This window comes from Lathamus discolor, chromosome 6, assembly GCF_037157495.1.
Source record: "Lathamus discolor isolate bLatDis1 chromosome 6, bLatDis1.hap1, whole genome shotgun sequence".
In the NCBI taxonomy this organism is placed as follows: domain Eukaryota; kingdom Metazoa; phylum Chordata; class Aves; order Psittaciformes; family Psittacidae; genus Lathamus; species Lathamus discolor.
The window spans coordinates 9,723,426-9,738,831 of NC_088889.1; the positions used below are offsets into that span (position 1 = coordinate 9,723,426).

Below are 15,406 nucleotides of genomic sequence, written 5' to 3' on the forward strand. Positions count from 1 at the left end.
AATAAAGGAAAACTTGTTTCATGTGAGCATTTAATGAGTTTATGATACAAGGTGAATTATTCTAGCTTTCTGCCAAATACTGCTTTTAATTTGTAGCATTTCGCTTATTTGTCCTGAGAGCATAAAAAGTCTTTTTCCTCCTTCATTCAGCAGGTCACATCAGTCAACTAAATGCTGGCTCAGGATTTAGCTTGTAATCCAATGCTAATCACACTGGATCATTTATAGAATCATAGAATCATAGGTTAGGGTTGGAAAGGACCTCAAGACCATCTAGTTCCAACCCCCCTGCCATGGGCAGGGACACCTCACACTAAACCATACCACACAAGGCTTCATCCAACCTGGCCTTGAACACCGCCAGGGATGGAGCACTCACAACCTCCCTGGGCAACCCATTCCAGTGCCTCACCACCCTAACAGGGAAGAATTTCCTCCTTATATCCAATCCAAACTTCCCCTGTTTAAGTTTTAACCCGTTACCCCTTGTCCTGTCACTACAGTCCCTAATGAAGAGTCCCTCCCCAGCATCCCTATAGCCCCCTTCAGGTACTGGAAGGCTGCTATGAGGTCTCCACGCAGCCTTCTCTTCTCCAGGCTGAACAGCCTCAACTTTCTCAGCCTATCTTCGTATGGGAGGTGCTCCAGTCCCCTGATCATCCTCGTGGCCTCCTCTGGACTTGTTCCAGCAGTTCCATGTCCTTTTTATGTTGAGGATGCCAGAACTGTACACAATACTCCAAGTGAGGTCTCACAAAAGCAGAGTAGAGGGGCAGGATCGCCTCCTTCGACCTGCTGGTCACGCTCCTTTTGATGCAGCCCAGGATACGGTTGGCTTTCTGGGCTGCAAGTGCACACTGCGGCTCATGTTCATTTTCTCATTGACCAGCACCCCCAAGTCCTTCTCCACAGGGCTGCTCTGAATCTCTTCTTTGCCCAATCTGTATTATTAAAGCTAAGTGAAAAAGGAGTTTTGAACTCACACATGAGATGCAAAGTGCCTGTTCTCTATTAGATTCACCCCATTTTCATTCAGTGCTTCAACTCGTCTCTTCAGCGCCATCAGCAGTTGTTCAAATTCCTGATGCTGCTTCAGCAGGCTTCTAACAGCATCTACATGGTCCTGCATTTAAGAAAGAAAATTTGATCGAGTCTTTTCTTGGTCATATGGCGATTCTGTAGCAATGAAAAAGAAATCAAACCTTATTTTTCTGTTTCTCTTTCAGGCAGGAGATACAGTGTACAATTTGAATGTGCTTGAGGATGTTTAGGGCTACAAACAAGCAGCAGGTACTTAGATTTCTACCATACCTGATATGTCTGGTTTACGTTTCTATTATGGTTACATTTTTACCCTTTAGGAAAATCTGCATTCTAAATTTATGCCAGCACTCCAGCATATCTAGGGACCAGCAATACGAAAGGCCATAACTAAAGTAAAACTATTCCACTAAGTTGACCCAAAAGTATCAAAGATTCAGTTTCAGTTTAAAACATAAAAGACAGTGAGATATCACAGCCTCCTCCTTCACTCATCTTGTGACTACTGCCTGGGTTGTTTTTTTTTCCATCCATTTGTGTTAATGTTTTTAAAATACTCAATGAAAAGAAAAACCTTTATTTATTAAAAAGTCAGGGTTTTACTTCACTAACAAAAAAAAAATACATTCAAACCAAAACTCTTTTTAATGGTTATCCTCCAGATGGATGAGTCATTGTATATAAATCCCCTGACATGTACAGATACAGCAACGAATCACAATAAACAAATCTAGCTGTTTTAAAAATGTTTGTTCTCAAAAAGAACATAAAAACATTAATAAGAATGTGAAAGTCTGATTTCCAATGCCACAACCACGAAAATGAGGAAATTGATCTAATTAAGAATAATGTTTGTATTCCCTGGATGAGGAGATGAAGTAGGAGAAAACAGAATCAACTGATGTACATACCCCAAGGTCATCTCCTCGGAGGAAGGCCTCGTGGCCAGAGAGGGCTGCATTGATGCGGTCCCCCTCCCTGTTGAACTTTTGCAATTCCAGGCCATCCTGCAGCTTTTTCTGTCTCTGTTCCCACATTTTCTCCAGCTCTTTGCTCTCCTCGGCAAGCCGCTCCAAGGACTGGCGGACATCTGTGGTCCTGCTGTTACTGGGTTGTTCATGGATTATTTTGCGCCCTAGTTCTTCCAGCTGTACAAATCTACCCAGAGTCAAAAAGAAAAGTGAGACTTTACAGTATAAGGGCGTATAAATTCTCTTTCATCACAGCTCTTTGTGCTCTTAGCAGTGCCTAGACACTAAGTTTTCCTCCCTCCCTTCCACTCTTTTCCTGATAGCCATGGTTGTGCACCACAAAATGCAGTTTCCTCAGGGATATATGCTGGAGGTGGTAGGTGAGATTGCCCCATTTAAGCAGGCTTTCCCATTAAAAGGGAGAGAAGTTGCATCGTATCTGGCACTTCATAAAAGTGCAGAAGGAGCACTGAAGATGGTGACAACTGGGAGCATAAGACCTGAGAAAAGAAGGACTGAGGAAACTGAAATAAAGTGCAGATGGCACCATCTGAGAGTGTGAGTGTGTCAGGAGAGCTTGTGGAATACTACTTCACAGCTACTTCACTACTACACAACAGCTCCTCCTTCAGCCCCCCATCAGCCACCAGGATGTGTATGTAAGAGCTAAATAGATTTCGTGTTCTTCAGTTTCCTTTTGACAATAACTTTCAAGAGCATTTAAATAAATTTTGGGTGTCACTTTCATACACAATTTATATACACAATAGACATGTTTCATCTTCAAGTACTGTTGTCATATCACCCCACTCTGCCCACTGTGACAGAATCTCTCTACCTTTCTTTCTGAGACCTAATTTCTTTCAGCAGGTCTTGATGTTCCTTCAGCAATTGCTCTGCAGAAGCCACATCGATGCCCATTTCTTCACTGCTCAGTTTCTCCCGAATGCCTTCTGACCACAGCAGGAGACTGCGACTATCTTGCAAGAAGGACTGTTGATTTTGGGCCTGCTGAAGAATGTCCTGCTTCTTCTGTGTCTCCAGCTTGAGTTTTGCCAGAAGCCTTTCCATGTTCTCCACCTGCTCAGTGATGGCTCTACTCTCTGCAGGGTTGGTGTCCTTAATCCTGCAACAGGAAATGCGTTCAAATGAATGAACACTTCAGGCATTTAGAGCTTGAACCAATATTATTTAAGAGGAATGAATTTGTGTATTTACACTTCCATTAAAAGGAAAGTCAACCAAGGCAACAAATGCTCCACACTAGCAAGAAATATTGATACGAATCAATACGATATGAATCGTGTACTGCAGACAGTGCATCTCTTGTGAAAGCCTTTAACACTATTGTGGTTCAGTCACTCATTCCCATTGTAAATGTAAAGAAAACATAAAGTAGTAAAAACCTTAAAACTCATACTTCAAATTCCAACTCCTGTGCACAATGCTTTGCTATCTTTCTTCATCCTTGCTTCCCCCAGTTACCCTCTTTCAGGAACTAAATGGTACTTCCACATTTTTAACTAATCAACTCCCATTAGTGGAGATAATTTGTTAGAGCCATAAACAATCCTGTGGTATTTATTCTCCTGTAACAGTGAAATCTGGAAGCAATCACTTCTCCAATCACCCAGCCTTATTCAAGAGAGATGATCTCAGTCCAGTGGGTAAATCAGTTCTTCAGGTTGCTAGAAGCAGAAACTCCAACAGATACTCCATAAGCTGCCCATTGTCTTTATAACCATAATTTACAACATGTTCTCAGAAAACTAGCAAAGAATACAGAAACAAAGAGTAGGTTTCTTACGATTTTGCAACACTCCTCAAGTATTCGATTTTCCTCTCTATCACCAGAACTTCTCTCTCAATTGTAGACAGTTTGCGCTTGTCTGACTCTAGTCCAGCAGGTGAGTTCCCTGGTTCCAGATCTCTGAGTTGGACCATCTTGTCTTGCAGAAGTACTCCTATGCTTTGACAGTCCTGAAGAAATGTCCTCACATCAGCCACTCCAATCAGCTCGGAGCCTTTCTCTTCCTTCAGAGTTTCCATGCTTTCCCATCTTGGAGAGAGAGAACCCAATTATTCACATCTAGCTTCAGCTGCTACCCCAAAGCTTGCCTTTACCTAGAGAGCAGATTCAAGTTACAGCCTTCATTATACATGAGCTATTTCCCTTTTCTAGTCAGAAAATCTTGCATAAAGATTTCATCAAGACATATGTGAGTTGAAGGACTGAACACTAGAATTCCCCCATAACATCAAAGCTAATCTCAGTACCCTCTCAAGCAAGAGGACCCTGCTCAGATGTTCAGAACACACTGGACATGATGCAAATAAACAACTGGTCAAAATCAGGACCTGGTTGTGGTCTCATTTCCAGCTGGGTGGCATGGTGCCAGGAGTATGTACAGAACACGTACTAAATACAGTTAATGAAGTCAATCAGGGTTTGATGTTCCTTTCAGTATTTGTGAAGGGCATCCTGCCCCTGATGTTTAAGTAACCACAGCCATACCTGAATACAGCAAACAGCTACACATGAAAACCTCGCCTCAGGCCAATACTGGGACATAAAAACCTAACAGACAGGTATTCTCTCCATGCAGTCTAGATTGGGCATGAAAGCTCAGCTCTCCAATTGTCCCCGTGAGACAGTAGCACATTTACCTGATATTGATCTCTTCCAGCCATCTCTGGATCTCATAATATTTGCTGGGACTGATCTTCCCATATTTAGCAGCTAAGTTTTCAATATCTCCCAGCTGGCCTTTCCCTGCAGCTAGTTCTGTTAAAAAACTCTGAAATAGAAAAGACATAAGAATGCAGAGCTTGAAGTTTTTCCATATCTACGGACATGATTCTTAATAATCTGTCATATCTACTTATCTCCCACTTTCACACTTGGCTTCTACATTTACTTGACACCATACATACCTAGGGCATGTCATTCCCCTATAGCCATCCTGACCTCCCCTGGTGTGCACACTACACACCTATGCACATATGTCCCCCTCCACTGGAATGCGAATGCACTGCAGGATTTTTTCATCATGCATTTTTTTTTTTCAAGTGGTATAAGATAAAGCACAAAAAGTCCTTTTATGCCATGATATTTGTACAGGATTTCACATGCACAGAAGTTAAAGGCTTCAATAAGCTCAGCATAGTTTGTACAAAAGAAATATCTGAAAAATCTATGCATGGCTCCATGAGTTGAAATGTATGAAAAGACTCTAAAAAACTCATTCCACAATTTCATCTATTCTCCCAAGGTCACTCTGATGTAAAAGGTGTCATCTGTGAGCAGGGAAAGGGGGTACCTGATATTTCTGCTGCATGACCTCCACATTGTCTGCTTGAGGCTGAAGAGTCCGGAAAATGTTCTCTTTATCTTTCATCCATGACTGAAATTCTTCACAGGAGCTACAGAAGCGGTAATATCCAATCATCTCCTCTAGAGCCTTTTTTCTGTCCTGTAAAACAGATGAAGGCTGAAGTATTGTTGCAATAGCTCCTGGCCATTTGCAGGAAAAAAAAAAAATCATTGCATTTAAACTACAGGTGGTAGCTTTGTAGTATTGCCAGACACTGCTGAAAGAGAACAGAACCTGTTTCCTTAAGATCACAAGCCTTCTTCCCAGAGCAAAAGCGTAAGAGAAGCAATTGGAGAGTGCTCAACCTCTGACAGGCAGCAAGGCTGTGCTGCTTGGTGGTGATGTCTGAAGATTCACCTCAGTAATCTATGGAATATGTAAAAGTCCCATAAAACATGATTTTGTTGTTCTTTAGGGCAGAACTGTGGCAGTCGGAAGTGAAAAGCAATAGAGAATGCAGATTACGGTTGTTTATTTTTGCTGGTATCAAGCAAAACAGCCTGAAGATTCAGGAGGTGCAGCAAGAAAATATTATGGAGGAAAAAAACACCTAAAACCCCACTCTTCATAAAGTAAAAAGACTCCCCATTAAGTAAATGGGAAATTCGCTAATACAAAATACATTTTGATACCAAACTGTGGTGATAATCTCAAGCCTTTAGGTCCCATGGGACTTCACAGGATTGAGGCACATTATTAAACTGAAAGGCAGAAGTCAGCACAGCACTTCACGTAACCTCACTTTGCATTGCTTTGGACTTGACTGTTTTTGAGAACTGCAAAGAACTACAGGGGATACTATACCTCAGCCATGCTCTGTAGATTCTCATAAAGTGAATCTATTTCACTTTGGGTCTTCCAGATGTTCTCTGGAAGAAAATGAACATCTGGACTGGAGGTTCCGGGGAATGCAGTTTCAGATGTTGCCCAGGTTCGACTGAATGGTAGCTTAGTTGTCTTTTGATTTAAGTCCCCTGGGGCTTCTGTCTTCACCATCTGTTGAGCAAAATTTAACAGCATCAATAGATGAATACCTCTGATTTCAATAAAAGTTTCACATGGAAGCAAAATTTGAACTTGCTGGTTCAAATCACAGCATTCTGACCCATTTCCAGTATTTGCTTGAATTTGAAATTTGTTTTAGATTTGTTTACAGAAGTTTATTTTAGCTCATTTCAAAATCTGTTGATTCAGGAAAAATTCTAATTTTGTGCCCACATCAAGGTTGTTTTGTTGGGTTTTTTGGTTTTTAAAATTGCCAACAAACCAAAGATTTTACTATGCTTACAGTTCTATTTGGGGTGATGTTTTAGTACCCAAACATTTCCAGTTTCAAAGCCTACGAATGCCCTAGTAAATGTTTATTTCTACATTGATATCGTCTTGTCACATGCTTTTTCATGTTTAATAACAAGCAATGAAGCTTTTGTTCTAATAAAAATTAATGTCGTAATGATGAGGTAAATGAAAGAGACAAAGTAATGCTCATAGCTCTCAGACTGGTTTGGCTAAACATTGACTGACAGTGGAAGTATGAAAGAAGAAAGCTATGGAATGTGTCATTCGTCTCCCTTGAACTGTGTTGTCAGACGAGCTGATCTCAAGTCAAATGTTCCCTTTTAGTCAGTGAAAAAGAGGGGCATCTGCAAATGTTGACTTCACCCCATGTGCCTTAAACATCCATCATGAGATGGTACCAATTGCTCCTGGAGCTGTGGGTTGGTTCACAGCTATCTTAGATTGCCAAAAGAATTTGTAAACATGTTTAGATTAAATGTCTGGTTTTCAAAGCTAATTGAAATTAATAATGTTACGAGAATAAAGAGTGAGCAGGTATTTGTAAGGACTGGTATAGGGAATGCATATTTTCAGTGTTTTACAGAACACTATCTAGGTGGTCTATGAGTGGCCAATGAACTTCTTTGTCATCAAAAAAGTTGCCTCAATTGTAATTAAAACTTTCTTCTGAATTAAAACCCTTGCTTAGGTAATTTGGAATATTCTATTCTGGCAAATTAAAAATATTCCACATAATTAAAGCACATTTCGTTTACACTCTTCAACAAAATGTGACACAATCCCTCATCTACTTACTGCAGCGGGAGCTTGCTCAGCTGCAACATCAGCTTGCTCTTTGAGGCGTCTCATCTCAGATGAGTAGGCTGCAATCTCCTTCTCCAGGCGCAAGTGACGGTGCAACAGTGCTTCAGCGCTTGACTCATCTTTTCCGTAGTCCTTGCTGGCCAGAAGGGGCTGCCTTTCTCGCAACCAGGAATTTGCTTCATCAACATCAGCAAAGTACTGAAGGAACACAGGGAAGAAAACACTTGATACTGGATACAATGTGAAAGCATCATATCCAGCTCTTTCCTCTTTTGAAAGTTATGAGTAAGGAGACATGCCGTTTGGTGTGTGGCTATAAGGTTAATTTAAGGTGCTGTGAAACGGAATGGTAGCTTTAAATCCATGATGCATTTCATAATCACATCAAGCACAGATAATTCACAGAATCAAAGTGAATAAATAGATTCAAAAATTGCCTATAACTCTTTGAAAACTTCTACTTCACTAAAACTTTATGGCATTTAATAGAAATGGTAAAAGAACCCACAATGTATGATGTTGATAAGAATGTGATTTCAACAGATGTTTTCTAAAGGTTACAAGCAATAGTCCAACAATGAACTCAGTTTACAACTAAAGTTTTCTTCTTTTTCCATAATTTACGGTCTGCCTGGCTATGATTGTAAAAAGCAAAACAAGATTTTGAGATATAAAATAAAGGTATAATAGAAAAAAAGAAACCCCCAAGTACCAAAGTAGCTAAAGCACCATAGCAATGTTAAATTTACTAGATAGAAGAGAGACTTTAGACTTTGTCAAGGACAAAACTGTTAAGTGTTGTTCAAGCATCTCATGGGAGCAACAGCAAAAATACTTAGGAAAAGAAAATAAGAATGCCTGGCATAATGTTATGAGAATTGTGAATGTTGCTTTCATGAGAGCTGTTTATTTGCAGATCTGTGAATGTTTGTAGGTGTAAAAGTGTAGGTCAGAATGGCAAGGGTCAAACATTTACCAGGCTTTGGAAGTTCATGGCAGATCCAAGTCTCACAGCATGTTTCTTTTATTGTTGTTGAGGTTTTCTGTTTGATTGTTTATTTGTTTTTCATGTTAGAGTAATGTCACACAGCTACCCAGATCCCACCTCAATAAAGGCTTTGCATCAGCACCATTACATGGGCCATTTCCATTAACATTTCTAACTTAGAGCAACACCAGCTGCTCAAATCTTCTGCTTGCCTGGCTTACAGGACAATTGAGACTTTGCTGCCAGAGGTCTTCTTGAAGACCAGCATCTGAAAGCTTCCTGCCACTCTTGCCCTCCATAAGGGGGCATGGGGCAGAACTGAGCCACATCGTGTCTCCCACACCACACACAACAGCAGAGCCCTGCGTACCTGTTTGACAAGAGCTGCTGCCTGCAGGCGGCTTTTGCGAACAGCCACCTCATCTTGGAGCTGCTGCCACAACTTCTGGAGGTTGTCTGTCTGCCTCAGAATGTGCTCCTGGTGTGTGGGGTTCTTCTGGCTCAGCTCCAAGCCCCTCCTCACCACATCTGTACATACAGCCCTGTGTGAATTGCATTCTGCTTCGAGTGCCTAGCGGAAGGATGGGAGATGTCAGCACAGCTCTGCCCCATGAGCTGAGAGCAAAGATCTATTCTTCACTACTATAACACATACATTTCTAAGAGCCCTGTGTCATATCCATGCCTATGACTTTTCCCTGAGCCCTGAGATGATTGCCCTTTGGCTCCCTACACAGAAGTTACTATCCTTTGATGTGAAGCTTGTAATAGTCTTCTCTGAAGGAGATACTTGCTTCTTGACCAATTCACCTGTCTTCCAGAAGAAACGAATGAATGCACACAAATGTGTATCAAAATTGCAGAAAAGACTCCTGTTTCAGTTTTCTATGCAAGTTCTCAGATCTCTTCACTTGGCCATGGTGATTCTTTGCTGTAAGGCAACAGCTCATATAGCTAATCTTTCAATACTAAACCACAGAAAGCTCTTAGGGAAAGTGGCAACAGATTTGTAAGCTCACAAAACATTATCCATGCTGCCTGCTCATGTCTGTCTTTTCACCATAACCTTTACCCACATCTCTCTTAGCCAGGAAACATGAGTAAGAAAAGAACAAAAACTACCAACCTTTTATTTTTTCCCTCCCATCCAAAGTGAGCCAATACAGAGCCCAGTATCTTCACTAGAAGCTGCACTTCTAATCCATGAAGCGTATTCTTTCTCTACACTTTCCTTCTCCTCTTGGAGAAAACCCCTATATATGTTTAGAAAATTTCAAACACTTGAGATAATGAGTGGTTTGACAGCTTTCTTATAAGTGCTGCACTGACTGAATTGAAGGACACAGATGTGGTTATCTCCCCATCTCCTAGAGGAAGAGGGAAATGTAATTTTCTTTCTTGTGTCTTACTCCAGAAATAAATTAACCTATGTCAAAAAGGCACTAAAGGCAGCTACAGGGTTGGAGCTAGATGATCTTGAGGTCCTTTCCAACCCTAACTATTCTATAATTCTATGTTCTAAAATCTTGCTATAACACGAAGAGAAGGCATCATCAGTAAATTAAGGTACCTTGTGCTTCTGAATAGAGGCTGTAATCTGGCTGACATCTTTCCCTAATGTTGCCGTTCTTGCTAGTTTCCATTTCTCAGAGATCCAAGATTCTTCCTCTTTGCAGTCACGGAAGAATTCAAAAAGCTTCAAAGCCTCTTCTAGCTGAGATTTTCTGAAACCAAGAAACAAACAGTCAGAATTAGGATCCCATGGAGAAAATGGTAGCATAATCAAAGACAACTTTAGAAAATCCAACATTTTGAATGCCTTTAATGCCTTTTTGACATAGGTTAATTTATTTCTGGAGTAAGACAAAGGAAAGAAAACTACATTTCACTCTTCCTCTAAGAGATGGGGAGATAACCACATGCTATTCAGATTTCACAGAAACAAGTCATAATAAATGCTGAGAATGAAGCTATTATTTATCTATGAAACAGAGGGGTCTCTTTCAGTGAACTGCAATCAAGACACTCAAGTTGCTTGAATAAAGAAAGGAAAAATTTCAAATGCTTAATCATAAGGGAGTGGTTGGCCATCCTAATCAGCAAGAGCAGAGCCATAAGCACAGCCCTACCGTGACTTGCTCAGAGCTGTAAGGTTCTGATACAGCTGACGAAGCATCTGAACTTTCGCATAAAGCACTTCTGGTTTGACTGTGCTGTCCTTGCTGATTTCTGCTGTCCTCTTGGTGATGTGTGTCAATCTATCATCATAGGAAGATATCTGCGAGTCAACTAAGTTGTGATTCTGCAGCAAATCTACTACTTCCAGAAGCTGCTTCCCACAGTCCTGGGAAGTCACAAGCACCTGCAAACAAAGTGAGAAACAAAAGGCATTGTCAGAGAGTGCATTCAGGGGCTCACTACAAAGAAATCAGTGGAAAGGCTCCTGTTGACTCATAGCTTCTAAATACAAAAGAATGATGTTAGTTAGGTAAAGCTGAAAAGATGCCTAATTAGAGGAATCATACTTTTATTTTTCAATTTCACTACTGATTAAGCACTCAAGGTATCAGAATTCAAGGGCACAAGGAATACCCCTTTGCTACATACCTGTCTGTAGGCAGGTGATTCACAGTCTGTGCTTGGAGAATTCTACAATATCCTATTTTATGGTCTGTTTTGATAACTACTTTTTTTTGTTTGAGAAATTTGTCTTTGCTATCTAAATAATGAAAACAAGTACTTCATAGTGTTTAATAGCTGGCTGATGAAGGTACCAAATACTTAAAAGTCTGTCCTCTTTCTAATTTTACCAATGGATACAATTATCAATCCTATTCATAACTGATTTCATTTAACATTCTTGTAGAATGTTAGCTTTCCTCACCAGTCTTCTCCCACATCCTCAAGCTATCATTGTTCCAACAACATTATTCACAGTATGTGTTCTTTGTTTCCTAATACTAGGACAGAAAGATTCATAATTTAAAGACAGGTCTTATCTTGAATTTAAAATTCACAACTTCATGTAGCATGTTGACTTTTTCAACCTAGGTACAAGGCAACCCATTGATGTAAGGATTTTTCTGTCTTTATAAAAGACAAGGCAAGACCAAAGGATGTATATATACTTCCTGCCATTGCAAATCAATATGAAACCACTTATTTCCTATGCTAAAGTGAATAATTTGCACTCTGACACCCTGCTAACACTTGGAAATTCTTGCTAAAAGCAATCACCGTGCATTTTCAATGGAACTTTTCCCTCTCTCAAGCTTAGATACCTGTAAGCCAGACATATGCCTGAGACAGTCCCCGCTCGTATAATCACTGGAGGTACTTCTAGAAGGTAATCCAGAAGCATTACGTGGAATGGGAACAGGAGGCTGTTTTATTCCAGTTCTGCTTTTACACTTCTAAATTTAGCTGAGATTATTTCCCATCTTTATTTTACTACATAACTTTAACATGTAGTGCACCCCTTGTAATAACATATCTGGCTTTCTGATTAGGGAGAGTCCCTGTACCAATGCCTGTTTTTTTCTCATGTACCTGAAATGATAAATTGAAATGCACAGTTAGGTATGTATGAAACATGGTGTATTCTTCTACAGCTGATAAACTTCTGTTGGCACCAGGCAGTCCCTGGAACATGGGGGCTTTTTTAAGAACACACACTGGTAGCAGTGCAAGCTGTGTGCCAGCTGGGAGGGCTCAGTACCTGCAGCTCTTTCAGCTCCTCTGTAATAGCATCAATGTCCCTCAAGAGGCCCAAAATTTCTTGCATTGTACCCAGGGAGTGTTGTCGTCTCTGCAACTGATCCAGAAGATCCTGCCATTGCTTTGAAATGCTCTTTTGCCTACAAAGGAAGGGAGAGAAACCACTGATTTGGACCAAAGACTGGGAGATTTGCAGGGCTTTCAGCTTTACAGAAACACACACAACTCTAGTCACTAGTGCAAGAGCACAGGCCATGATCACAAAACAGGTCAAAGCAATGTTGTTATTTAATTAGTATCATCATGGAGAGGAATTTTGACTAGGACATCAACTGTCATTTGCTTCTTTAAATTTAGACATTGTTTTTTATGGATCCTCATACCTAATATCCCACATTGCTTTCAATTGATATAATAGAAAGGGTTGGAAAAAAAGAGGTGGTGTTTAAATGACTGCTTAAAGTAAAAAATTAATCCAAACCATATCATGAGTCACAATCTGATTTTATAAAGAGTTCGATTTACTCTTTTATAACTGCTTTTCTTAGTTTAATCACAGGTGCCTGATATTTTCTAAACTTAGAAAAGCATTGAAATACCACAAGGAAATTATTTGTATGACATTCTTAGTCATTCCTAAATCAGGCTGTATTTATAATCCGAGACGTCATAATTTGTCAAGATTTGCTCCAGTCTGGAGTCAACCTGCAAAGACTTTGTGTCTGAACTAATCTATATCTCCCCAAACTACACACTGAAAAAGAAATCTGATTTGAAATAAAATGTGTCCCCCTGAGCATTTTTTGATAAGAGATAGAACTTTTGGCAGAACAAGTATTTTTGTATACAGTGAAAATATCTTAAAACTGTTTCTCACCAGAAATCAGGCTGAAAGTTTGCTCATTCAAGAAAAAAGTAATTAAAAAACATGAAGCATTTGTTTTATCTGCTGAAACTGCTCACAGGTAGAAGAAATTCCTGACAGTTCTCTTCATGAGGAGGAGAGCTGTTATTCATGGCTACAATTAATTTTCTTCCACCACACCACAGAATTTCAACTAACTTCAATCACAACTACAGAGTATCACAACTGTCACTCACTTATGCATGATTTGATCTTTGCCATGATAATTCCCCAGACTGATGACTGTGGCCATTTCATCCAAAGCTGTGAAGCGCTCCCTTCTAGGGAGTACATCTGCTGCAATAGCTTCCAGCTTCTTACTTGCAGCCTCCATCCTGTCTACACTCTCTGGCCAGAAGTCCTGCTTCCCAATCACTTTCTTCATGTCTTCCAAGTAAGACTCACGCAGGGCTGCCTTCTTCAGGAACCTCTGAGCTAGCTGTTCCAGCCTTTCTAGCCTCAGCATCTCCTTCTGCAGTGCTTTTCCCCGGCTGTGCTCTGCCTTTTCCAGGATAATCCAATGCTTTTCAACATCCTGCAGCATCCTTCCCTCTGGGGGCATGTATGGCCGTTGGTTGTTAGCTCTCTGCTTGGTCCTGATGTTGAAAAGATGAGCTTCAATCATGCCCTTCTCTTGATATTTGGGGGGTTTCTCCACAGTGCGGAAGGTCTTGAAGTTGGCCATGAGCAGCCACATTTCCTGAAGAGTGTTAGGGAAATGACGGTCATCCAGTTCTGTCACCTTCTGTTTAGTCCATTTCAGGAGGTCAGAGACCATCTGCTCATATAGAAGCTTCAAGTCATCTATCTCCTTCAGGAAGAACACGATCTGTGATGGGAATATGAATGTACAAGCCACATAAGAAGCAGAATGAAGCAAGGTGGCTGAACAGAAAACATCACCTTTACAAACCAAGCTTAGGGTTCAACTAGTTGAATAAGTGTCAGGAAAATAGTATTTAAGAAGGCTGCCACAGTTGTCATATTTTTATACCAATATAGTGACAGCTGTCACAGCTGAGGCCAGGTGAAATCCTAGAATAACCTTCCATAAAACACAGATAAATTAACATTATTTAATGCCTCATTTTATTTTTTATTTAAGAAAAGGTTAATGTTAGAACAAACAGCATGCATGTGGAGACTGTCAGCAGCGCCTCCGCGGGCTGACAAGAAAACAAGAAGCTCAAAGTGAGGATTCAGACTTTTTGTTTCACTGTGGAAAAAGTAGATTTTTTTTTTCCCCATTCTCAATCAAAGAAAAATGAAAACCCAGATTGTTTTTCTTTTTTCCATTCTTACTCCTGACCCCCAAACAATTCTAGCCCAATCTCATATGCAATTACACGCTCTTAGCTTCATCATCTTAGAGTGTTAGGAGACCATCCCATAAGATCCGTGTTCTCTCACACGCCCCCAGCAGACTGTGGTCAAGAGCCCCTTCTAAATCTCTTCTGTTGGAGCTGTTTCTGTTTATATAAACTATTAGAGAGTGTCTCATAGCCAAAAAGGGTTTGGTAAGAATATTGACTTTGGTTCAATACTAATTTTCCAAGTCCAGGACATTGATCTCTTTCATTTGTGTTCTGACCTGCCTTTATTTCAAGTTCAGGTAAATACTGGAGCACAGATTTAGAAGGAAATTCATCGTGAAATAAAGTGATAGATTGAAATCACTATTTCTTTCTAGTTTTCCCTTTTTTTTTCATCTTTGTCTTTCTACTTTATATTTTTTCCTCACCCTAATTTAGTAGTCCTCCTGCAGATGTCAGGTTTAATGCTGAACAATGCTGCCTGCCTCTATCATTCCCCTGAGCCTGCTTGCTCCAACCAGGCAGATTAGTGACGGAGATGGCACTGAGCAAATGCAAGTGGTAATCTGCTTTTATGTGTCAGAAAGTGCACTTGGCAATGAATAAATGTCACAGTGCTGGAAGAGGAGTAAAACTGCACTAATCTTTAGTTAGAAAAAGCAGCCCATGACATCAGGGCTCCCTTCTGTATTTTTTGCCATCGTACCAGTTCTCACTGAAAGATCTTAGCAAATGCATGGCCAACTCACATGGGAGTGAGAAAGGAGATTTCCCTCCTTGAGCTGATTCTCTCTGCCATCCTGGTCACACTCTCAGTCTGAACTCAAAGGCTTCCTTGGCACATTCAGGCTTCCCTCCCCAATCCCATTAGTAAATTCAGAGCTGTCTATTCACAGGGACTAAGGACATGAAGAGATTAACATCTGTCTCATTCTCCTTCTGAATGTCTGTGTGTGACAGAAATGCAGGGAGACTGGAACGCAGTATTAGAAATA

The 15,406-nt window shown here is 40.5% G+C and overlaps 1 protein-coding gene across 1 annotated transcript in view; it reads right to left on the reverse strand.

Annotated features, from left to right (window-relative positions):
* SPTBN5 (spectrin beta, non-erythrocytic 5) overlaps positions 1-15,406 on the reverse strand; it is a 95,107-nt gene that overhangs the window by 69,385 nt on the left and 10,316 nt on the right. Inside the window, exons 7-19 of the mRNA XM_065682870.1 lie at positions 13,296-13,927; positions 12,196-12,334; positions 10,607-10,839; positions 10,048-10,201; positions 8,848-9,048; positions 7,481-7,687; positions 6,191-6,382; positions 5,333-5,485; positions 4,680-4,810; positions 3,820-4,071; positions 2,851-3,138; positions 1,953-2,199; positions 984-1,123 (exon numbers count right to left, since the gene is read on the reverse strand). Coding sequence (XP_065538942.1) covers positions 984-1,123; positions 1,953-2,199; positions 2,851-3,138; positions 3,820-4,071; positions 4,680-4,810; positions 5,333-5,485; positions 6,191-6,382; positions 7,481-7,687; positions 8,848-9,048; positions 10,048-10,201; positions 10,607-10,839; positions 12,196-12,334; positions 13,296-13,927 — 2,969 coding nt within the window. The remainder of the gene's footprint in view (positions 1-983; positions 1,124-1,952; positions 2,200-2,850; positions 3,139-3,819; positions 4,072-4,679; positions 4,811-5,332; positions 5,486-6,190; positions 6,383-7,480; positions 7,688-8,847; positions 9,049-10,047; positions 10,202-10,606; positions 10,840-12,195; positions 12,335-13,295; positions 13,928-15,406) is intronic.